We start from the raw sequence: 26073 nt of genomic DNA on the forward strand, positions 1-26073 counted from the left end.
TTGTCCAGTGGTATAAGTCCTATTCCTGTACATTTCAGGCTCCCTAGCCTGTGAGATTATTCTGTCTTTGAATATTATATTCACAATGATGCTTATGTTTAAAATTGGGATTGATTTTTTATTTATCTTGTAAAATGTTTGATAAAGTTTTATTCAGCTGTGCTAAGTCACTGTCATATCCGGCTCCCCACGACCCCATAGACTGCAGCCCACCAGGCTCCTCCCTTTATTCAGCTATCGTATGCTTTAAATAACCTGTCTTCTAAATGTGTGTAACTTTGTAATTTTAACATACATAAAATGACTGTATTGAGGTGTATTAAAAATCTTCAAAATAAATCTTATTTTGAAAGTCAGTCACACATTTCCTGAAGGGCTGACTAGTAACTAAGTTACACTAAAAAGGAATTTTTTCATTGATGTAATTATTCACACATACAAAGTAAATAAACACCTCTTGTAATAAATAATAAAATAAACTCTATAAAAGCAGAGGGATAAGAACTGATTAAAAACCTAAATTTGGTATCCATATAAATGATAAATATTTAAACTGTTGCTTATTTTCTATGTTAAACATATAAATATCAACCTAAAGTGTAGTACACTAGAATGATTAATCACAAATAGAAATGCCATGAATCTGCAGGTAAGTCTTATTGAGACTTCCATTTTTTCTAGAGCTGAATTAGCTAAAGTCAACATAAATATGTATGATTACTCTTCACTTCAGTTTATTATTGGTTACCAGTGACAAACCAGCTGTGTCCTTAGAGTTTTCTTTTATACACTTTTAACAGAATACTTGATCACACTGGAAGGTGATCAGGTATACTAATGTTTCTGATTGAACCCAAATCAGGTAACTTACTTAAGTCAAAAACAGTTTTAGTGAGGTCATTCTCTCTCTCTCTCTCTCTCTGTCTCTCTCTCACCAGTTAGAAAAAAAAAGAGAGGAAGAAAGGGAGGGATGTAGAAAAGGATAGAAAAGAAAAAGAAGAAAGGAAGGAAGATATTGTAAGGAAAAAAACCCTGTTTAGTTCTTTTATATTTAATATAAAATACATATTTATTTTCATATATTTCTGAAAGGAAACTAAGCCCCTGATTTCCCTCAACAAGTTCTGTCAAAACTGTATTACTGTAATTATTCAGAAGTATTTTAATTAGTACATGTGTATTTATATATTATTATGTAATGGTATTTAAAACATTGAACACTCAGAGATTACTTTCTTAGTTTAGGAAAATACTTATTAATTGTGGTGAAAAGGTGACTAGAAAAATGATCCTGCTTTATTCAAAGAAAAATGGACACAGAAAAATGTCAATCAAAGTGTGCAATTATAATCCCAATAATTTTATTTTATAATTTTACACCCTGGTATAGTATACATGATTTTAGTTGGCATCTTGCTATTTATGGAAATGTTTGTTAATATAGCTTTACATTATACAAAAATGTACATTATATAGAAATTTACAGCAAAAGAGTAAAATAGACTTCATGCATTTAGATATGGGATTGGGGGGCAGGTCTTACAGATGTAAACATAAAAGTAGAGATGGATAGGACATGCTGCTGCTGCTAAGTTGCTTCAGTTGTGTCCAACTCTGTGTGACCCCATAGACGGCAGCCCACCAGACCCCCCGTCCCTGGGATTCTCCAGGCAAGAACACTGGAGTGGGTTGCCATTTCCTTCTCCAGATAAGGACATGACCACTGATCAATTTAGACCTAAGAATGATAACCCCTATATAGGTTCCTAATAGTACAGATTTTCTACTAGGTTTCATTATTGATTTTCTACCCTACATATCAGTAATTCCATTGAAAATTGATATTTAAATCATCTACTTGGTTTTTTCTTAGTTTTCATGTAAATATTAATATTCTAATACATTCTGAGAAAGTTCTTATATCTACATATGAAGTAAATGAGGAAGAGCCTCAGCCAGTCAGTTATATATATTGACTATGAGTTACTCTTATTTCAGTGATTATAAAAGGAACAAAAGTAATCCCATTCATTTTTTGGAGGGACAAATTTTTTGGAGGGACAAAGTAATAGAAATATCCAAACACATTATTGCACACACTTGCAAATGTAGTCTTATAAATGATTACAAGTTTTTAATATCCTGACTTTGTAGTCTGAACAATTTATTGTATAAGCTGAAGGAAAAAAAGTGAATCCACCATGAACTCAATCATTTTCCCTTTTAAAAGTAACAAAAGTAACTAAATTAGAGATTTAATAAGCAAAAAATCTGATTTTTAGAATGTCAAGTTGAAGACTGTGTGGGCCTTGGGTAAATAAAACACCCTAATGCCAAGACTGTAGGGGGCATAGAAGAAAGCGACAAGTTGCAGGTGATGTTGTTCGCCAATTTGTGGATTTGTCAGTAAGTAAAATAGTGACTTCTAAACAAATTATCAATGTAATTATTTCTCAGCTTTAAAAAAAATAACATTCTGGATGACAAACAGATAAGCAGACCAGCAAAAATATGTGTAAATTTTTTGTTGTTGACTCAGAAGCTTCATGGTAGCCAGGAAAGTCAATGGCATTATAGTAGCAATCCCCTTGATTACTTGGTTTTCCTTTACAGAATTTTAAGTGGGGTCACTCAGGATCTACTTAAACACTTCTATTGACAAAAAGTTTATGAGTTTCTGAATCAATCTAGTTGATTCTTTAATGAAAAATTCATATTAAGATAATATTAAGATTTCTCTGACACAAATATGATTGCTCATGTAGATTTGGGGACCATCACTTCTCTACCATTTAAAGTCTAACATCAGACTTTCAACCTGCTGCAGGTCTTATTATCATGCTTCAGAAAAAATTCTTAGAAAAATAAATAGGCAAGCCTGAAGTTCTGAGATTTTCCTTAATGGTATTGTTGCTATAGTTACAGCTGAAATGTTATATAAAGCAAATTGCTTATTGATAGAAAAATGCTGAGTAGCACAGCAGAATCCCTTTTTTGGGTAAAACTGCCTTCATTTCCTACTCTCCTCTTAAGATTAAATGGTTTTTTAGAGTGTTGTTTTGAAGCCCTGATGATTTGATGTTAAAATAAATGTATTTTATTAACATGTACTAGGTGGCAAGTGGATATATTTTAATGCATTGTGATCAAAATGGAGTTATTTTTCATATACTTTATCAGAATTGTTCCTATTTGGATGTGAATTTTGATATTCTGGATATTAACATTAAGGCACTAAAAAATGTGATTGGTTTCATAGTATAAATATATATAAATGACATATACAAATACATCCTTCTGAATTTAATACATTTAATAATAATATAGATGAAATGTAAACTTTCATTATATTTATGCCATTAGAAGATACTTACAGTATACTGAAAATAAAATATATTTTTAAAACACAGGAATACAAATGGAAATGGTCTGAGAGCATCCATAATAATGACTAGTATGTTTATAAAAAGCCTCCATAGGATCTATTTGTTCTATTTTTCTATGTAATAAACTCAGTAATATAATAGAAATGCCTTCAATGTATACACATATATAATATACAATATATCATGTTATATGTAAAATACATCTTCTGATTGTCTCACTGTCTTTATAAGGAAATAGCTCAGAGATAAAACCATAACATCTGATATTTAACCTTAAGGCAAAATATGATTAGTCATGTGTGTCACCACTGTAACAGTTATAGAAAGAGTTAGTTCTATGGCAATATCTTTTCAGTTATTAAAAGTCATATGTGGCAGTGATATATTATGAATTTTAATATAATTTTAGAAATCTTACTTAATTCTTCAGATTGCTCCTGAACTAGAAACATTATGAATATTAAATAATATTGTGTCTAATAATGTGTGGCTATTGAGAAACTAAGATTGTACATACGTATTTTTGAGCCCAGAAAATTAATACTTTTAATTAGGTTCCTGAATACAGTGATTTTAAAAAAGTCTTTGGGATTATTTGTGATAAAAAAGCAAAAAAGAAATAATTGTGAAAAACAGATTTTTACATTTTCTTATGTGGTTGTAGAGTATTTTTCCAAAATGTTTTTTTTTTTAAAGAAAATTTTTCTAGTAATTGTGTTTATATTTAATGATGACTGAATAATGATGACCTGTATTGACCTAAATGAATTTTCTTGTGAAAATTAGTTTTTACTCATTTTCTTCTTCATCAGAATTTGATCGCTTTTGCTTTTCTCATTTCTAGTTTGGATTTTACCCTAATCTCTGCCTTTTCCTATCTTTTCTTTTAATAAACAAAATTTAAATTTACATGTTTAAAGAAATACATAATTCTTGATGCAACTAATAGTGTTTTTTTTTTTTTCTTTTCAATCCTTTATTGAATTTATAACTTCCTCTGCTTGCTAAATTTGTTGGTACTCTAATTTGGGTTCTAAGGGCTTCCCTGGTGTCTCAGAGGTAAAGCAATCTGCCTGCCACTGCAGGAGACACGGGTTCAATCCCCTGGTTGGGAAGATCCCCTGGAAAAGGAAATCGTAACTCACACCAGAATTTGTGCCTGGGAAATCCCATGGATAGAGAAGCCTGGTAGGCTATTGTCCATGGGGTCGCAAAGAGTGACACAACTTAGCAACTAAACAACAATCTGAATTCTAGGGCTGCAGAAAGAAGAGACACACATGTGAGACCACCAGTTCAATGTTTCTAATTGGTGAAAAATTACTCTGTGTGATTTATAATTTATCAAATTCCATATGTTGTAAATGAATTCATCAGATAATCCTTTTAAACCATAGTATCCTTTCCATCTTCCTTAGTTTTTTCCCTTGCATATTATACTTATATTTAACCCACATCTTTTTTCTTCTACTTGAGTGTGAGTTCATGATTGAATAAGCCTTGCACATATAATTTCCCCAGGGTATATAAATAAAAATAGATAAAAATAGACTGGATATCTACAGAATAGCTATGTAAGTGAATGCTATTGTCATAATTATTTGACATAATACTAGCATCAGTTTCCGAATTAATTTTGGTGACAAAGTGTAAGTTAAAAAAAAACGAGCTTGGCCTTATGATATTCTTCAAAATGCAAATCAATCATATAACCAAGAGACCAAGTGTGGCAACATCATGTTAAAATTAATTACAGACAGTAACAATTAAAGATACTGGGTGTAGGGAATTCCCTTACAGTCCAGTGGTTAGCATTCCATGCTTTCAGTGCAGAAGGCCCAAGTTTAAGCCTTGGTCAGGGAACAAGACCTCACAAGCTGCATGAACAGGCCAAAAAACAAAAAAGATACTAGGTTTAACTGAATCGGGATGGGAATTTGAGCAAAACAGAGAGTCAAGGAGGCTCTCAACAGGTCATTTTTCTCTTAGACTAGTGCTGTTGCCTTTGCCTTTGATTTTAGTAGGGGTGGGTTATCACTGCTTGTAGCTTTATCAAACATTTTAAATCAGGAAAGTGAAGTGTTTTTTGTGACATAGTAGATTAAATAGATGAAACCCTTTATCCTCTTATGTAAATTTTCAAATGTATGAAAATAATGAGTGTACTACCTTGAAATAATCACTCTATTTTCTCAACAGATTTTCCTTTTAATGAGAGCTGTGTACCATTTTGGTATCACATACTGTTAATATAACTAGCAAGAGATGACAACTTTGTAAGAATAATCTGTCCCTAAAACTCAGATAAAGTTATCATGCTTTTATAATTGATAAGAATTTCCAAACATGTATTTCTGGAATGTTAAAAAACATCCTAACTTATTTACATTTGGACCTGCCCTGACAGGAATGCATAGCACACACCTGCATTTGGCTTTTAGAATCCATATGACAAAACAGCACAATGGTACAGCTATTTGTGTCTATTTTTGTTTTTTAAAATGTCAGTTTCTGAATGAAAATATTGTTAAGATATGACCCCACCAAGGAGTGGTTTTTAAAACCTCAACACTGATTAAGATTGATTTTCTGTTGACATTATGGAAGTACCTCCTCTAGGGATTCTTCAACACAACAACTGGAACTTTTAGAATTGGACATAAGGATCAAATCAGATTCTTTCATAAGACTTTGTATAAAGTTACTATAAAAAGAAGCCACAACTCACTTTATTGCTGCTTAGAGTTGAAATTAAGAAAGAAATTGGTACTGGATGATCATAACACACAAAGTAAAGTGACCCATAATGCATACTAATGTTTTATAGACAGCATTTTATCTGAAAATAAATAACTGACTCAGGTCCTTACTGTTTTAGATAATCAAGTAAGAATTATAACAGCTTACAAGTTGCAAAACAGTCATTATTATTAAGCAACATTTTTGTTTCTTTAAAGAAATTGAAAACTGAAGAAATGAATCTTAGTTGTCTAATAATATTCTAGGACAATAGTGATTTTTGTCTCTAAATAATTGAAGTTATGCTACTGGAAAGAATGATCCAATATGAAGAGCAATTTGAAATTACCTCTCAGAAAACAGTACAACATACAATCACAATATTGTTTATGTGACTCTCCACCTGTGTACTTTAAAGGATAGGCATTCATTAAATGGTAACAGTTAGAAGCTACATGTATAACCTTAATTTCTTACATTTTAATAGGTATAATGTAAGAAAAAGCACCCCATACATCAATAAGAAGGAAATTCTGCAACATTATCGGTCTAGCAATCTCTCTCCCATGTGATCATTTATGTGTGTTATGAGAGGATGGTTCTCAGCCTTTAGTTTGCAAAAGAATTCACCAACAGGTTATTTAAAAGGTGGATTCTCCTTCTCCTATCCCAGATTTCTGCTAAAATTATATTGGTATAGTTACTAAAATTTATATGAGTAAGGACTACTTCAGGAGATTTGGCTCAGGTGGCCCATGGATTCCGCTTAGGAACAGAAGTGGTATAAAGAACTATGTTAGTCAGCAATTGAGAAAACTGGGGGGAAAGATATCAAACAGTTTTAATTTGTGAATGCTTCTTGACACAATTGCATAAAAAATGTAATTATTATTAAAAATAACATTTTTTAATCTTAAGTCAGATAGAGTTATATACATGTGATTTTTGAAACTTCTACATGTGCCTTGTTATCTTCTGCTCAGGTAGATAGAATTACATTTGATCCAAAACAAAAGATAGGAGATTATAGGCTAAGTCTTTTAAAACTTACTATTAATTGGCTCTGAAAAGAAGACTACTGTAATTTAATAGTTTTTGAAAAAATTTATGATAGGAACACTAATTTTGAAGGTATGAGGCTTAAAAATACTTGTATTTAGAACAAATGCAGATTTTTTTTTAACCAAAAAAATGATATTTCCCTAGTCTGTCTTTGATGCGGGCTTCCCTAGTGGCTTAGTGGTAAAGAATCCACCTGCAAGGCAAGAGACTTGGGTTCGATCCCTGGGGTATTTGATCCCTGGGTCGGGAAGATCCCCTGGAGAAGGAAATGGCACTCCACTCCAGTATTTTTGCCTGGGAAATCCCATGGAGCCTAGAAGGCTACACTCCATGGGCTTGCAAAAGAGTCAGCTAGGACTTAGCAACTAAACATCTTTGATACATTTTTTTTTTTTCTTTTTATTATGAGGCCAATTAGATGCTAATCCCTAAGGATTCTTCCTATTCTTTAGATTTCAGGCAGTCTTTTTGCAATGTTCTTTTAAAAGTCAGTTCTATTGATTCAGAAAACAATGACCTACCTTCTCCATATATAAAAAAGCAGCCAGAAATTGTCAAGTGCTCATCTTGGTAAATGTACCAAAACAGATGTATTATAGTTAATCTTTTAATTTTGCTTTATTTACAGATTCAAGAATGGCTTTGTTTAAATTGCCAAACCCAGAGAGCAATATCAGGACAGCTGGGAGACGTGGGCAAAATGCCTGCTACACAGGCGGGACCAAAAGCCTCGCCTCTGCCTGTCCCTGCAGAACAACCATTTCAGGAAACAGCAACGCCTGCCCCAGTAAAAGTGAAAAAGAAGCAACAAGAAGAAAAACCTGAAGCTGAAAAAACCATTTCAGAAAAGGTAAAAGAAACACCTTCAGGTGAAAAAATTCCCCCTAAGGAAACCATAGATCAAATCCGAGAGGAGAGTAAAGGAGAGAAAGACAAAACTTCAGCCCCTCAAGAAAAAAAGTCACCCCCTGAAGACAAAAAAGCACCTTCTGAAGACAAAAAGCCACCTTCTGAAGACAAAAAGCCACTCCCTGAAGAAAAAAAGCCACCTCTTGAAGAAAAAAAACCAACCCTTAAAGACAAAAAGCCGGCTCTTGAAGACAAAAAGTTAGCCCCAGGAACGAAAGCATCGATTCTAGAGGAAGAACAGAAACATGACTTACTTAAAACTCAAGTACAAATTGCTGAAGTTAAACCTGAAGGCGGAGTGCCTCCAGAAGCAGTGGAAGAAAAGAAACCGCCAGTGATGGAGGTGGAAGATTTACCAGCCAGCGCACCTCGGCGTTTGCCTAAAGAAGATGATGGGATGACTCAAAAAATGAAAGTGCAGCCACAGGCACCAGGCATGGCAAAGCCTGATCAGACGGAATCTGGAAAGGAAAAAACAGTAAGTTATGTTTCTTACCTCATTTTGCAGTTTTACACCTGTAATTTACTAATGTCTACCTAAATGTACACCAAATGCTTAATGGTGATTTTGTAAGTAAAAGCTTTCAACTAGGTGCATTTTCACAAAGAGTCAGTAGCATTCAGAAAAAAATACTAACATGAAATCAGTATCCCCCTTTCATGTGAAATAATGTTTGTCTTGAAATTTTTATTTACTTAGCCACTTGGTTAAGCAAGACTCAACTTCTCACTTGAAAATCTTTTAAGATGTTTTCAATGATAAAATGATTAAATAATTGTGATTTTTTAAAAAGTACAGCCAAAATTCAGAAGAAACATTTTTTCAAAGTTACTTTAGTATTGAGTGTATGCAATATAATGTATTTAGTTCAGAGTTTTATTCAGTTTGTTTAATATTGAAGGTTTATTTATAATCCAAGCATAATCTGGAATACATATTATTCTTTACATATTATTCTTCTTTTTCGTTTTCTTTAATGGAAACTTTTAAGGGTTAATAGTCCATCCTAACCCAGTTTAGTTGTTGTTTTGTTTATAGTTTTAACACACGGTTACTAATTCATCTCTGGTATATGGTACATCACTCATAAAATAAATCCTGGTCTTCCTTTGTTATTAATTCATAAGTTTATCAGAGCTAGAGAAAACAGATGCCTGTGTATTCTCATTCTAATGGCTAGATCTAACTCCCCCCACCCTCACCCACTGCTTCTCCTAGCTAACTACTTTGCAGAAATAGATTCTTTTTACTGTTTCTTTTTTTGTGAAGCTGTCCTTGGCTGTCTTTCTGATCATGCTTTATGAGTTCTACTTTGACTATCTCTGTGACTTTCTCTTTTCCCATCTCTATGTGATGAGGTTTTTCTTTGAATTCTGTCTTCTTTCCTCTCAGGGGAGCCACATGAACATATATTTCCTATTTCCTAAATCTTGCTGTGTACCATCTGTCTCTCTTGAGTGTTGGACCTGCATTTTCAAGTACTGAGTAGATCATTTCACTTCAGAAACTCATGGTAAAGTGGAACTCAGTGTGTTCATATCATATCCAACTCTCTGTAGAAGCAGTTTCTGTTTCTGATAATGGCTTCATCCTTCATCAGGTCTTTAGTCTCCCAGTCGCTAATCTTTAGGGTAGTCTGAGGTTTCTTCTTACACACTGGGCTCTCCACATCACGCTTCTGTCTCTCTGCTCCTATTCCTAAGGACAATATCCTACTTATGGCCTTCATAATCTTATATCAATGACTTGAGGAATGTAATTACTAGTCAATAGGCCTTCTGTATTTCCTTTCTCTAGGATATAATTATCAAATTATTATTTTCCAGAGTTCAGACAGTATAACTCTGTCACTCGGATATTTCTAATGATTCTCTATTTGGTTTTAATTTAAATAAGAAGTATCCAAATATTTTGTTGATGCTACTTTTTATTTTACAAATTCATCACTTTTAATCATCTCTACTTTTCTTTAACAACCTCAGTATGTGTATACTTATTTCTAAATTAAACCTCTGCACTATATTTTCAATATAGATATTCACAAAAATATAAAAAATCAGTGAAATAAGCTAAATCACCATTTTATTATGTTTATTAAATATAGATACACTTGATCACAGTGAAGTATAATTAATAATAATATTTTAGAGAGTGTTGACTGTGCTTTGATGTTTGAAAATCTTGTAAAATGTTTTAATAAGAGCTCTTTGAAATTCAGCTTCTAAGTTATTTATTTTGATATTTTGACATTTAGTGTTGATGACTCTCTAAAATAAAAAAGATGGTCCACAGAATATATCAGAAATGAAAGAAATGTATTAAAGACAGTACTTTCCAAATCTTGCTACCTGTTTCCTAGGTTTGGAATTGAAAAATATTTTTTTTAAGTTGTGGAATTTCCATAAATGAATGTTAATCTAACTTGATACCAGTCATTTATTCCTGTTATCACAAAATGTGGTGTTCTAAAATGTTTTTTTTTAGCAAATGGGTTGAAAACCCACTGGAGTTCTTTATCTACAAAGTTTATAAACAGATTAAAATATTCTGTCTAAAGTTTGTTTGAAAAGGCAAACATGACAACTTTTTAAAATGATATGTCATTTTATCTAGCATAATCATGTGATGCTTTCCAGTTATCTATCTTCAAAGGACTGTGTACACATCATGATTCTCTTGAAGAGACAGCTTGTGTTTATTTTTTTCCGCATATACTTTCTAGTTATCATACTGATAATCAGAGTTTACTTTTTTCCTAAATATATAACATGTAGCATATTACTAATCACCATTTGTTGTCACCAAAATGTTCAACCACTTTGGGGTTCTTCTACTTTTGTCAAAAAAAAAAAAAATCTTCAAAATCTACAACTTTTTAAATTAATTTCTCATGAGATAATCAGCAAACCTCTATGGATAAAATAAATTCTTAGTTATTCTTTATCTCAGTACAAAATATTAAAGATATTATTCAAAATATAAAGGTCTCATTACAATATGTACCACATCTGTAAAATCCTGAAGTACTCTGCAATACTGGCTTACTTGTAAAAGATGCAGTAAATGAATTTTGCATGCACTGCTATCTCTGTAACCTTATCCTTTTTTTTGTTGTTGTAAATTTATTTATTTTAATTGGAGGCTAATTACTTTATAGTATTGTAGTGGTTTTTGCCATACATTCACATGAATCAGCCATGGGTGTACATGTGTCCTATCCTGAACTTAAAAAATAATTCCAGAGTAGCACTGAAACATATACATTACTATATGTAAAATAGATAACCAGTGGAAATGCGCTATGTGACACAAGGAGTTCAACCCAGTTCTCTGTGACAACCGAGAGGGCTGGGATGGAGTGGAAGGTGAGAGGGGAGTTCAGGATGGAGAGGACATGTGTTTAGCTATGGCTGACTCATGCTGATGTATGGCAGAAACCAACAAAACGTTGTAAAGTAATTATCCTCCAATCAAAATAAAGAAATTAAAAATAATAATAATTCCAATCAAAAGAACCTCTCCTCAGAATTTAACATACAGTTTTTTTCCATTAATATAGATACACCTTTTAAAACAAATCACTCAGTTTTGAACCACTTAGTAGCTCACAGTAGTAATGTTACTATTGAAACGGAAATCATGAATATTATAAACTGAGCATGTTAGAAACATCTGCACTTTGATTTTATTGCCAAACCTTTTGCTATTTACTTTGTCCTATAATTTTCCCCAAACCTTCCACAGTTATTTCTTTCTTCTTTGCAGTGACACTGGCTAACAAAGAAATGCAGTCTGATTTGTCACCATATTATTTTCTATGTGTTACTTCAGCCATATTTCCATGGCAGGAAAATCAAGTTTCCCCAAGTGTTGTATGATTTTTTTGTCTTTTCCTATTCGATAAGACAGCAGCTCAAAAGAAGATTTTAAGTGTTTATTTCAACTTGTTGAATATTTGTTAAGTACTGGAATGATTATTTGCCAAAAATATTAGAAGTCTGTGATAGTGTTATAGGATCACTTGCTGAAATTAGCCAGCACGTGATGTGTTGAAGCAAGATTTGTTAATAGCAATAGCATATGCAATATAGATATCAAATAGTTTTCCTAGTTATGGCACATTTTTGACTGACTGTGTCAGATCTGATTTAACTTGATCATCACAGCTTTCACCTTAACATGTTGCTGATGAAAAACTGATAACAATATGAAGAGTGTCAGCTTCTTTATAAATATGCTTGTGTGTTTTCAATGTTATTAACATTATCTTTAACACATGATTTTTTGTGAGAATGTCTTGTCTACCACTTACCTATTACAGGAACGTTGGTTTGCTTGAAATTAGGTAATAAAAACTACAACTGAACAATAAGCTTCAATTTAAAGGTGAGCAAATAAAGTAACTGCCTTGCTATGAATTTTTACAGTATAACTCCCAGTTTTCTCCCAGGATTCTTCAGAGAACATATGACCAACTGACATAAGAAATCAAAGAATGCTGGTGTCAGTCTATTTATTAAACATTTGTAAAATATGATTTCTATTTGGGGTTTAAAAAGACACTAAAAATCCTACATATTTACTTCCTAAAAGTATTTACATTTTGCATACCTGGCCTTGACTGAGAATTTCTGCCTAAATACTTAAGCTGGCTTTCCCAGCCCTTTGGACTGTGGCTCCACCCTAACTTGCCAGCAACCTAGTATTCCCCCATCAGTGAGAGGTTGAAAAACAGCCAAGAATGCCTTTGTGTGAATCCCAAAGGTAGCTTGTGCCGTCTTCCTTCTGAACCTGAATTCAGTTCTTCTCTGTGCACTGGTGCTGTTTTCCTATCGGAAAAATCCCACCCGGACCTCTCCCTTGTGGCAGTCACTTCTCCTACTGTTCAAACACTCTATAATGATTGCTTTTAAATTGCTTTTTATTTTAAATCATGATAATAGTCAATTTATCTCTCACTATGTTCTGAGCACTGTCTTAGGTGCCTTATCACTTAGCCCACATAACTATTGATGAGCTAAATATTTTATCTGTTTTAAAGAGGAGGAAACTAAATTTGTTATGCTCTAGATCACAAGTCTGAGAAGCAGCAAAGCTAAGATTATAGTCCAGTTCTGCTTATAAAGGCTAGCTCCTAAATACTATACATAATTCTGCCTCCTCATGACACTTCTAGCACACTGCCTTTTCGTTGTTATAATTATTGAACTCCCTTAGCAATTCCCCCTCTCATCCCAGATACTTTGTATTTTTTTTTTACTTTGTTTATATGTTGACATTATTTTATTTATTCATTTGTCACGTGCGTCATTCATATTGTTACAGTATGTTGTTTGCATTTCTTTATTGCCACATCATTTTGTCGCTCCACTCATTCCTGTCTTTCAAAATGTGTTAGTCAAATGGAATTAAAATATATCCTGAAATATAATAAATACTTTGAAAGGTATATTCTTTGTTTTTTTTAGTTTAATATTTAAAAATTATATGTTACACTGAAACAGAATACTGCTTGTCTGCATTTGATATATTACATTGAAAAGTTACAGCTCTCTTGATTTAAAAAAAGACAAAATTCAAACATCATTTAGCATAAACTTTTATTTCTAGTTAAAATGACCCAGGAGTTAGTATTTAAGTTATATATAGCCATGGTATATAAAGACAGCATAATTGTATAGGATGGAAAATGATGAGGTTTTCTGCAGTGAAAAGGATTCCCATGTATGTGGGACTACCCAATTTTCTCCCCAAGTCCAGTAAATTTGTGGATTTAACTTTGTTTACACTGTTCAGAATATTCAGACTAGCGATCCATTTTGACAAAACATTATATAACTGATTAAAGATTATTCATCTGCTGTTTTCCTTTGGCCTGTTAAACTTAAATAACTTGGAGGACATTAAGCAAAAACTTAATATTGCTTCCTTTCTTTGTACAGTCTTGTATTTAACCAAGAATTCAGTTCATAACTCCAATAAAAGTTTAAAAAAAAAAAAAAAAAAAAACCTTCCATTTGCCTTCGACATGGAAGCCTAAGAGTTTAACATCTCTGAAAAGGGCAGAACTAAGTTTGGCAGTACAAAAATGTCTTGATACTAGAGAAGGCCTCAAGATACGATGCCATGGGAAGGTTTCAGGTGATTCTTAATTCTTCACTGCCTCTCTCTGACCAGTCTTCAAGTCAATAAAGGACAGTGGAATATTGAAAGGAAAAGTAATCTACACTTTCTGCTTTGGGTTAGTAAGAAAATATGAATCTTCATTTCTTAAAATTTTGAATAGTTGTTTCATATACAAAGACTACAAAGACTCAATTACAGAATTTTATACATGGAGAAAAAGTGCAACATATACGAAAAATAAAAGTCAGTGAAATAGAGTCTAATGTTAAATGTACTTAGAAAAATACAGTGAAAATGTGTTCCTCAGGGAACTGAAAAATAACATTGCAATTTTCTTTTAAAAAGTGTGCTTAAGTTATGAACACTTAACTTCCCACTGACTTCTCAATCTAAGATTGAGGACTATAAAGGGACTATACCTGGAATTTTATTCTTATGTAATAATTTTAGAAATCATTCTGGATTGTATTTGTGTTGCATGTAATAAATTAAATGCATAATTCCAACTCCTATCAATTCAAATGAGAAAAATAATGAGTAAATATGAAAACTCAGTGATATTTAACCACATATGTATATATGTGTTACATATATAATCTGTGCATATACTTTAGAATCATTTGAATCTATTCATTTTATTAAATCTTAATGTTACTAAATTGCTTAATGTTCTTCTCAGTAAAAAGCATACAGCCACACATTTTTGAAGCAACTAAAGGAAAACTCCTAAGTTTTTAGTCCTAGGGAATTAGAAATTTGAAAGAAAATAAGCCTCCCTCACATAACTCCTTTCATCACAGTCTTCTGGAGTTACAGTACTTCAAATATTAATTTGAAGTTTGAATAATTAGAGAAAATCAGACCAAAGTTACACACTATGCTGTATATTCTTCTCTTAGTACTGGATACTCTTTCTTTTTTGATCAAATTATTCCCTCCTTAAGAAATGTACTCATAAAGGAAGAGTTTGTGGTGTTAAATCTATAATTGACCAGTTAACCTACATGGATACAAATTCCACTATAAATTTAGTCCAGATATCTCACAAACAAGAGTGAATAGCCACAGAAAGGATAAGCAGATGGAGAGATAAGCACCTCATTATGCTGATCTCTTGCCTGGAAAGTCCCATGGACGGAGGAGCCTGGTGGGCTGCAATCCATGGAATCACGAAGAGTCCGACACAACTGAGCGACTTCACTTTCACTTTTCACTTTCATGCATTGGAGAAGGAAATGGCAACCCACTCCAGTGTTCTTGCCTGGAGAGTCCCAGGGACGGGGGAGCCTGGTGGGCTGCGGTCTATGGGATCGCACAGAGTCGGACACGACTGAAGTGACTTAGCATAGCATAGCATAGCATGCTGATCTCTATATGTGAAGAACAATTGTTTTATTGTTTTAGTAGCAGCAGATGAAAGGAGGAATGTACAGGTTGCTTAAAGAGGCAAAGGGGTTAGTTGGTGTGTGATCTGATAGTACACTATTAGTAATGGAGCAGAAGGTCACTCACCTCTGCCAGGAAGTTTACATTTATGCTAGTCAGTATGACAGAAATTGACACTGTGAGTTTTTTCAGTGATCGTGGTATAAGGACACAACCAATTGTTCTTTCTAAACAATTCAGCCAAATGCTCTTTGATCACCTAACTTGATTTCCTTATTAAACACTCCAGACACTTTATCTTAGACCCACAGACCTGTAGAACAGCATCTTTGCAGACCAATTCCACCTTATAATATGGAGAGGAAGTCATTTAGGTGAAAAATCATCATAGCATCATCATAGGTAAATGATGATTGAATTTCATGAGGAATATAGAGGAAAGAAACCAGGAGGGAGAAGTTGGTAGAACATAACACTGAGAAAAGAAGGAAAGCATGAACACATACAGAAGGGCATATAAGGGGGATTGTAGGGTAGGGATTTTGATGTTTATGCATTTGAGTCTTCTGTCTAGTGTATCTCAATTTCCTTTGTTATGTTGTGTATGTCTGATCCAAATCTTATTTTTGTAAAATGCCAACAGAGCCTTCAGAATTCATTGTATAAAATTAAAATCATTCTTTATTATATTCAATAAATTGTTATATATAATCATAGTTGCATTTCCTCCTTATATGTATACTTTTATTACATTGTTATGTATTATAATATGTGCAGACTCACAATAAAGAACACAAATTACACCATCAAAATTTTATTATGAAGGATCATTTTCTTGACTTTTTTTTCACAAGGAGCTTAGGTCCCCACCCCTGTGGTTATGTTAGTTAGTGAAAGGTGGACATATAGGAAAGAAAGATGTAGAAAGCATACTGGACACAAAATGTTGTGCTCTGGTATTGTGTGAGATGTGAGCAGTCACAGTGGAGATCCATAGAAAAACCATCTAGAAAATTTATGAGAACACTGCTTCACCTGTGATTACCTGTTCAATTTGTAGCTCTTAAGAGAAATGAACTAGTTAGTTGGGTGCTTGTCAGCCCAACTACTATGATCTCACAATGGCAGATAAGTATTCCTTTTCTAGAAAGACATCAAAAATGGTCCAGAGAAGTTAATTTGTAGTAATCCAAAGGGCAGGCATTTTTTTTTTGCTTAAAAGTTGTGAAGAATATATCAGACTATCTTTTTTAATTGTCATGTTTTAAATTCTGCAAAAGCATTTTACCCTATAATATGCTCAAGATACATCTTTATCCATAAAGACAGATATTGAAATGGAAATGAATGTAAAATGACTAGGGTAAGGTGAAGGTAAAATTTCAAGTATATTCAAGTCTGTAGACATTTATAAATAATATTTATTAAATTTCTTTGAGATGGGATGCTGAAGATATGATCTAATAACTGTAGAAAAATAACAGGTATTTCTCTTTAGCTAAAGCTTTCAGTCAGACCAATGATCACATAGCTTTTTTGAATTTTACAATTTCTAAACATTCATTTCAAGTGATACAGAGCTTAACAATTGTGATATAGAGATTAGCAATATTGATATAGAGATTAACAATCATACCAAGTGAAATATAGCATTTTACATCTTTCAGAGTGTCTTTAAAAGGCAATGCCTTTTTTGACCTATCTCAAAAATAAATAAATAAATAAAAAGAATCCTTTGCAGTAGGTGATATGAATATTATTATGGTCACATTACCTGCTTATTTCTGTTAAGTAAATATATCCCATACAGTTTATAGCCAAGTACAAAGCCCATTCTCTGATTCTTTGTTTGCCTATCCTAATAATCCAAAAGTATTAACTATGTTAAGAGAAACTTACTAAAGATTTCCTTTGGCCATTTGACTTCTTACCCAAAGTAAATGTACTGAGAAAGATAATCATGTTTTTGAAGGAAAATCGTTTTGAGATATACAATGATATATCAATGAAATAAAATCAGTTGTGCTTGAGAACTGACATTTGATTAAACTTTAGTTAAATGAAAACTAACCTTAATATGTATCAACTTTTTATTTTTTGTGCTCATAGATTTTTTAAAATACTGTTATATAGTTGAAAAAGTCCTATAATTTCTCCTCAGTAATACTTATTTGAGAGTAATGGGGAGGCTGTGTTATTAGTTTACCCATGTTAAGTTTTCCTGTATCTTTTCCTCCCTGCTAGGAAAAGGAAGATGACAAATCAGACACTTCAAGTTCTCAGCAGCCGAAAAGCCCACAAGGTCTTAGTGACACAGGATATTCTTCTGATGGAATATCAAGTTCACTTGGTGAAATTCCAAGTCTTATTCCCAGTGATGAAAAGGATTTGCTCAAGGGACTCAAAAAGGACTCCTTTTCACAAGAAAGCAGCCCTTCCAGCCCCTCAGATTTGGCTAAGTTAGAAAGTACAGTCCTATCTATTTTAGAAGCTCAGGCAAGTACACTTGTTGAAGAAAAGTCAGAAAAGAAAACACAGCCCCATGAGGTTTCTCCTGAGCAGCCTAAGGACCAGCAGAAAACTCAGAGTTTAGTGGAAAAACTGGAATCTACAGTTTCAGAGGAGGAGCTCAAAGAGAGTCAAGAAGAAGGAGACACTTTTAAAAAAGAGAGCCAACAAGACATTCCTTCCAGAAAGGACCAAGAAAAGCCTGAATTTGTTGACGAGTTGGCTACGAGGAGACAGCCTTATGATTCAATTGAAGACAGCAGTGAAAGCGAAAACTCACCTGTTCCGCAAAGAAAAGGGAGGACCAGTGTTGGTTCATCAAGCAGTGATGAGTATAAACAGGAAGACAGCCAAGGATCAGGGGAAGAGGAGGACTTCATTCGAAAGCAAATCATAGAAATGAGTGCTGATGAAGATGTTTCAGATTCTGAAGACGATGAGTTCATTAGGAACCAGCTCAAAGAGATTAGCAGTAGTATAGAAAGCCAGAAGAAGGAAGAAACCAGAGGGAAGGGGAAAGGAACAGGAGGGAAACACAGGCGACTGACGCGAAAAAGTAGTGCAAGCTTTGATGACGAGGCAGGAAGACGCCATTCCTGGCATGATGAAGATGATGAGACTTTTGATGAAAGTCCTGAGCTTAAATACAGAGAAACTAAAAGTCAGGAGAGTGAAGAACTTGTAGTTGCCGGAGGAGGAGGACTCCGTCGATTTAAAACAATTGAACTCAACAGCACGATAGCCGATAAATACTCTGCAGAGTCATCACAGAAAAAAACAGCTTTGTATTTTGATGACGAGCCAGAATTAGAAATGGAAAGCCTGACAGACTCTCCAGAAGATCGATCAAGGGGGGAAGGATCTTCTAGTCTTCATGCTTCCAGCTTCACTCCTGGCACATCCCCTACATCCGTTTCTTCTCTTGATGAAGACAGTGATAGTAGTCCAAGTCACAAAAAAGGAGAGAGCAAACAACAACGCAAAGCTCGACATAGATCACATGGCCCTCTTTTACCTACCATTGAAGATTCTTCAGAGGAAGAAGAATTGAGAGAAGAAGAAGAATTATTGAAGGAGCAAGAAAAGCAACGGGAATTAGAACAGCAGCAAAGAAAGAGTTCTAGTAAGAAATCAAAGAAAGACAAAGATGAACTTCGAGCTCAGAGAAGGAGGGAAAGACCAAAGACACCACCCAGTAATCTCTCTCCCATCGAAGACGCATCTCCAACAGAAGAATTACGTCAGGCTGCAGAAATGGAGGAGCTCCATCGATCTTCGTGTTCTGAATATTCACCTAGCATAGAGTCAGACCCAGAAGGCTTTGAAATAAGCCCAGAAAAAATAATCGAAGTACAAAAAGTTTATAAATTGCCCACAGCTGTGTCTTTATACTCACCGACAGATGAGCAATCTATTATGCAGAAAGAAGGTGGCCAAAAGGCATTAAAAAGTGCTGAGGAGATGTATGAAGAAATGATGCATAAAAGCCAGAAATATAAAGCTTTTCCAGCTGCAAGTGAACGAGACGAAATGTTTGAAAAAGAGCCTTTGTATGGTGGGATGCTAATAGAAGATTATATTTATGAGTCTTTAGTAGAAGACACATACAATGGTTCAGTTGACAGCAGTCTGCTCACAGGGCAAGAAGAAGAAAATGGATTTTTGCAGCAGAGAGAGAGAGAGCAAAACATGAGACTTCCAGAACAGATTTATGAAGATCCCATGCAGAAAATCACAGCCCTCCAGAAAGAGTTTTATGAGTTAGAAAATTTACATGCTGTTTTACCTCAAGAAGACATCGTTTCAAGTTCTTTTATCATCCCAGAAAGTCATGAGATTGTCGATCTGGGTAGTATGGTAACTTCTACCAGTGAAGAAAAAAAATTATTAGATGCTGATGCTGCCTATGAAGAACTCATGAAAAGACAACAGATGCAGTTAACACCTGGATCTAGTCCAACCCAGCCCCTCATCAGAGACGATATGACAGAGTCCACTGTGGACTTTGATAGGGTACCTGATGCATCTTTGACATCAAGTGTTCTCTCGGGAGCATCTCTTACAGATTCAACCAGCAGCACAACACTCTCCATCCCAGATGTTAAAATAACCCAACATTTTTCAGCAGAAGAAATTGAGGATGAATATGTGACTGATTATACAAGAGAAATTCAAGAGATAATTGCTCATGAATCACTGATTTTGACCTATTCTGAACCTTCAGAAAGTGCTACATCAGTGCCACCCTCTGACACACCCTCTCTCACATCATCTGTTTCTTCAGTTTGTACCACAGATAGCTCCTCACCCATTACTACCCTGGATAGCATGACCACAGTTTATACTGAGCCAGTGGACATTGTAGCTAAATTTGAAGATGCTGAGGAAATTTCTTCATCAACATATTTCCCAGGCAGCATTATAGACTATCCAGAAGACATAAGTATACCTTTAGATCAGACAACCATACAGGATAGAACTAGTAAAGATCACATTGTGATTTCCTTATCTGATATAGAACCTTCTCTCATAGAATCTGTAGGAACTAAACTGGGGGGGCTAATTGCTGACACTGTTTCTACTGACTTATCTATATCTGAAAAAGATGCAGCGAAGAAGGCCAGAAAGGAAACAGGGGATGGACTTATTCTGGAAGTTTTGGAAGCTTATAGAGATAGTAGGAAGGAGTCTGAGGCTGAACTGACAGAAATTAGCTTACCTGACACTGTGTTTGATCAGACACCTTCTTCTGTAAAAACCCTTCCAATGAAGGAGCAGGTTTCAACGACATGCTTTTTACCTGAAGAGGTTTTGGGTCAAGCAAAACCTGCATCTCAGCTACCATCTGGCACTCCTCCCATTTTCTCTCTTCCAACTAAAACTCGTCCATTCCTTCGAAGTTCTTCTTTGGACATATCAGCCCAACCCCCTCCGCCTCCTCCTCCCCCTCCTCCACCTCCTCCCCCTCCCCCTCCTCCTCCTCCCCCACCTCTTCCTCCACCAACCTCACCTAAACCAACTATTCACCCTAGAAAAAAGTTAGCGGTTACAGCTCCAGTGACTGCAACTACAGCAGCTACATCTCTAGTAGATTCTGTTACTACAGTGGAGACCACGTCTGCTCCCAGAAGTGATGGGTTACCTATGACAAAAGTGTATACCACTGCACCTCCTCCTGTTCCTCCTAAGCCATCTTTAATTCCATCTGGACTTGTATTTACACATAGACCCGAACCAAGCAAACCTCCACTTGCTCCTAAACCAGCAGTTCCTCAACCTCCAGTCACTACCCCAAAACTAACAGATACATACCCCAAACCAACAGGTCTACCTTTAACTACAAGTATGACATTAAATTTAGTGACATCAGCAGACTATAAGTTGCCTTCCCCTACCTCTCCACTTTCCCCTCACTCTAACAAGTCCTCGCCAAGATTTTCCAAGTCTCTTATGGAAACTTATGTGGTTATCACATTGCCATCTGAACCTGGCACTCCAACAGATTCTTCACCTAGTCAAGCTATTACCAGTTGGCCATTGGGATCACCCCCCAAAGATCTGATTTCCATTGAACCAGTATTTTCTGTAGTTCCTCCTGTGACAGCTGTGGAAATATCAACTTCTTCACAACAGAGCCTATACATCTCCAGAGCTTTGGAGACATTTGCTGCTATCCCAGTCACAACACTGTCTTCATTTCAAGCAACTTCAGCTTCAGTTACACAGTCTCACCCAACTGAAGTTTCCAAGGCTGAGGTTCCAACAGCAAGAAGTACAGTCCCTAGTGTTGGTCTCAGCAGTGTCTCTATATCCTTTCCTCCAGAACCTCTTGCTCTAGATCACCTCCGTTTAGAGAAGCAGCAGCATAAAGAAGATGTCCAGTTGCAACTTGTTGGTGATGCCATTGATCTGCGTACAGTACCCAAAGTAGATGTTAAAGCGACTGAAAAATGTATGGATCTTTCTGCCTCTGCAGTGGATGTGAAGAGGCAGACCACAACAAGTGAAATGTATGGGAGACAAATTAGTGCTGTCCAACCCTCAATTATAAATCTCAGCGCAACTTCATCAGGAGTGACTCCTATATCCCTGGTCACCGAGACACTGACTGTTGTTACATGCACAGCTACTGCAAGTTACACCACAGGCACAGAAAGCCTAGTGGGTCTAGAACTTGCAACAGCAGCACCACTCCAGCTTACTACATCAAAGCATGTGGAGCCACTATACAGAGTTCCAAGTGGCCAGACCTTTCCTACAATTAGGGAGGAAGCGCCAATAAACTTATCTTTAAGTACTTCTGCACACCCAGTGACATCAGCTCCTACGAAACCTGTTACCGCACCTCCTGTTGGTGTCACAAATGGATGGACTGATAGCTCCACATCCCAGAGCATCACTGATGGGGAAGTAGTGGATCTCAGTACCTCCAAAACTCATAGAACAGTTGTAACAATGGATGAAGCTTCTTCAAATGTAGTGACTAAAATAATAGAAGATGATGAAAAACCTGTTGATCTGACTGCAGGAAGAAGAGCCGTGTGCTGTGATGTGGTTTATAAGTTACCCTTTGGAAGAAGCTGCACAGCACAGCAGCCTGCAACCACTCTTCCTGAAGATCGTTTTGGTTATAGGGATGATCACTATCAATATGATCGATCAGGGCCATATGGTTATAGAGGGATTGGGGGAATGAAACCTTCCATGTCTGACACTAATTTAGCAGAAGCTGGACATTTTTTCTATAAAAGTAAGAATGCTTTTGATTATTCTGGAGGAACTGATGCAGCAGTAGATCTTACTTCAGGGAGAATTACTACAGGTCAGTATAATGTAGCAACAGACCTTTCTTTGAAATATCATGGTGTTCCTCATCTCATTTCAGGATGACAATGTGGTCTTATTTCCAATTTTGTTATTTTTTATCTTTCTTTGGATGTTTTGGCAATATATTTTGGAGTACATATGCATTTTTGTTTCTCCACTTTTTTTTTTAAATTTGTTCCACCCAAAGTCGCCTGCATGTGCCTGCATGTTCAACGTTGCTTTTATTCTCCACCTGAGTAGGTTAATAACCTGTGGATTTGCATGCAGTCCTGTTCATTATGTTCTTCAAGACTGAGAGGGCTTTCCAACCCCAAAAACATCATTCATTCTAGGAACTGGACTATAACTCTCCCCTGTATTTCAGGTGAGGTAATGGATTATTCAAGCAAGACTACAGGTCCATATCCAGAAACTCGACAAGTCATTTCAGGAGTTGGGATTAGTACCCCGCAGTATTCCACAGCAAGAATGACTCCACCTCCAGGACCCCAGTATGGTGTGGGGAGTGTTTTGAGGTCGTCTAATGGGGTTGTCTATTCTTCAGTAGCAACTCCAATTCCTTCCACGTTTGCTATCACCACACAGCCTGGCTCCATTTTCAGCACCACCATGAGGGATTTGTCTGGTGTGCACACAAATGACGCCGTGACTTCCTTGTCCGCCCTGCACCAAAGCCAGCCCATGCCTAGATCCTATTTCCTAACAACTGGTGCATCTGAAACAGACATTGAAGTCACTGGTATTGATATCAGTGCCAGTTTGCAGACTATCACTATGGAGACTCTCACAGCTGAGACAATAGACTCAGTTCCCACCCTGACCACAGCGTCTGAAGTATTTTCGGAAGTGGTGGGAGAGGAAAGTGCACTTTTAATCATCCCCGAGGAAGATAAGCAACAACAACAGCTAGACTTGGAGCGTGAGCTCTTGGAACTGGAAAAGATCAAGCAACAGCGTTTTGCTGAGGAGTTGGAGTGGGAACGGCAGGAGATTCAAAGGTTCCGAGAACAGGAAAAGATCATGGTTCAAAAGAAGCTGGAGGAGCTGCAGTCAATGAAGCAACACCTCCTCTATCAGCAAGAAGAGGAGCGGCAAGCCCAGTTCATGATGAGGCAGGAGACGTTAGCACAGCAACAGTTGCAGCTGGAACAGATCCAACAGCTGCAGCAACAGCTTCACCAGCAGCTGGAGGAGCAGAAGATTCGCCAGGTCTACCAATATAACTATGACCCTTCCGGAACTGCCTCTCCACAGACCACTGCAGACCAGGCCATCCTGGAAGGTCAGTATGTTGCCCCAGAAGGTGGTCAGTTCTGGGCAACCGAAGATGCAACCACCACAGCCTCAGCTGTGGTGGCAATTGAAATACCACAGAGCCAGGGATGGTACACAGTTCAGTCTGATGGGGTGACTCAGTACATTGCCCCACCTGGCATCCTGAGTACTGTTTCAGAAATACCTCTGACAGATGTAATTGTCAAAGAGGAGAAACAACCCAAGAAGAGAAGTTCTGGAGCTAAAGTCCGTGGCCAGTACGACGAGATGGGGGAAAATCTGGCAGATGACCCCCGCTGCTTTAAAAAGATAGTGGACAGTGGAGTACAGACTGATGATGAAGATTCAGCAGATCGGAGTTATGTGAGTAGGAGAAGGAGAACTAAAAAGAGTGTTGATACAAGTGTCCAGACGGATGACGAAGATCAGGATGAATGGGACATGCCTACTAGATCTAGGAGGAAAGCTCGCGTAGGGAAATATGGTGACAGCCCTGCAGAGGCGGACAAGGCCAAACCCCCTTCCAAAGTCTCCAGCATAGCCGTTCAAACAGTAGCAGAGATATCTGTGCAGACTGAACCAGTTGGAACCATAAGAACACCTTCGATACGGGCACGCGTGGATGCCAAGGTAGAAATAATTAAACACATTTCAGCACCTGAAAAGACTTACAAAGGGGGCAGTTTAGGATGTCAAACAGAAGCAGATTCAGACACACAAAGTCCTCAATATCTGAGTGCCACCTCTCCACCCAAAGACAAGAAACGCCCAACACCTTTAGAAATTGGTTATTCATCTCACCTTCGGGCAGATTCCACACTACAGCTGGCTCCTTCCCCACCCAAATCTCCAAAAGTCCTTTATTCTCCCATCTCACCACTTTCACCAGGCAAAGCCTTAGAATCAGCCTTTGTACCTTATGAGAAACCCCTCCCTGATGATATAAGTCCACAAAAAGTACTGCATCCAGATATGGCTAAAGTTCCCCCAGCAAGTCCTAAGACAGCCAAGATGATGCAGCGCTCCATGTCTGACCCCAAGCCTCTGAGTCCAACAGCAGACGAAAGTTCCAGGGCTCCTTTTCAGTATACCGAGGGCTACACGGTAAGAGTGCTTCTTTTCAGTTAGAAGACAATGGCTGAGTTGATGTTAACTGTGTGTTTGCAGACTTTAGGAGGCCGTGACACTCCTGGTGCCTAATTCTAAATTTCAATGAGGACTATTTCATTAGAAAATTTAGTGGGGGGAGTGGTAAGCAGAAAAGTATACATCCATATAGAAATACAAAGAAAAAAAAAGACAAAATGAGAAAAGTGTGTATTATTTTGTGATAAATGAGATTGAACATTTTGTTCTAATCTTGAAATCTCCCAAGTGTCAATTGTAGGCTGATTTCAGTAAATATAACTAATATTCATATATGATAGAATAAGTATTGAATAAATAGATAAGGCAAAGGATGACCAAAAATTTAAACCCATGGATGCTGGAATTCTTAGTGGGAGGATCCTTGAAGATCATTTAATCAATCTTATTCCTTCTGCCAGAATGTTAATCTTTGCTGCTCAAAATAAAGCATTACTAGGGCATAAAGTACCCACTCCAGTGTTCTTGCCTGGAGAATCGCAGGGACAGGGGAGCCTGGTGGGCTGCCGTCTATGGAGTCACACAGAGTCGGACACGACTGAAGTGACTTAGCAGCTGCAGCAGCAGCAGCAGCAGGGCATAAAGTATAATTTAATCTTCATAGTTCATCCATGCTTATTTTGTTTCTGGCAATTTTCTGAATCTAATGTCAGGTAAGCCTTAATCTTAGTGCTTACAGAAGAAAAATTAATTTTTATGTTTCTTCAA

At 36.1% G+C, this 26073-nt stretch overlaps 1 protein-coding gene across 1 annotated transcript in view; it reads left to right on the plus strand.

The window, feature by feature from the left end:
* PCLO (piccolo presynaptic cytomatrix protein) overlaps positions 1-26073 on the plus strand; it is a 392120-nt gene that overhangs the window by 184966 nt on the left and 181081 nt on the right. The window contains exons 4-6 of the mRNA XM_024991035.2: positions 7816-8574; positions 17854-22939; positions 23309-25323. Of these exons, the coding sequence (XP_024846803.1) occupies positions 7816-8574; positions 17854-22939; positions 23309-25323 (7860 nt within the window). The remainder of the gene's footprint in view (positions 1-7815; positions 8575-17853; positions 22940-23308; positions 25324-26073) is intronic.

Source organism: Bos taurus, chromosome 4 (genome assembly GCF_002263795.3).
Source record: "Bos taurus isolate L1 Dominette 01449 registration number 42190680 breed Hereford chromosome 4, ARS-UCD2.0, whole genome shotgun sequence".
NCBI lineage: Eukaryota > Metazoa > Chordata > Mammalia > Artiodactyla > Bovidae > Bos > Bos taurus.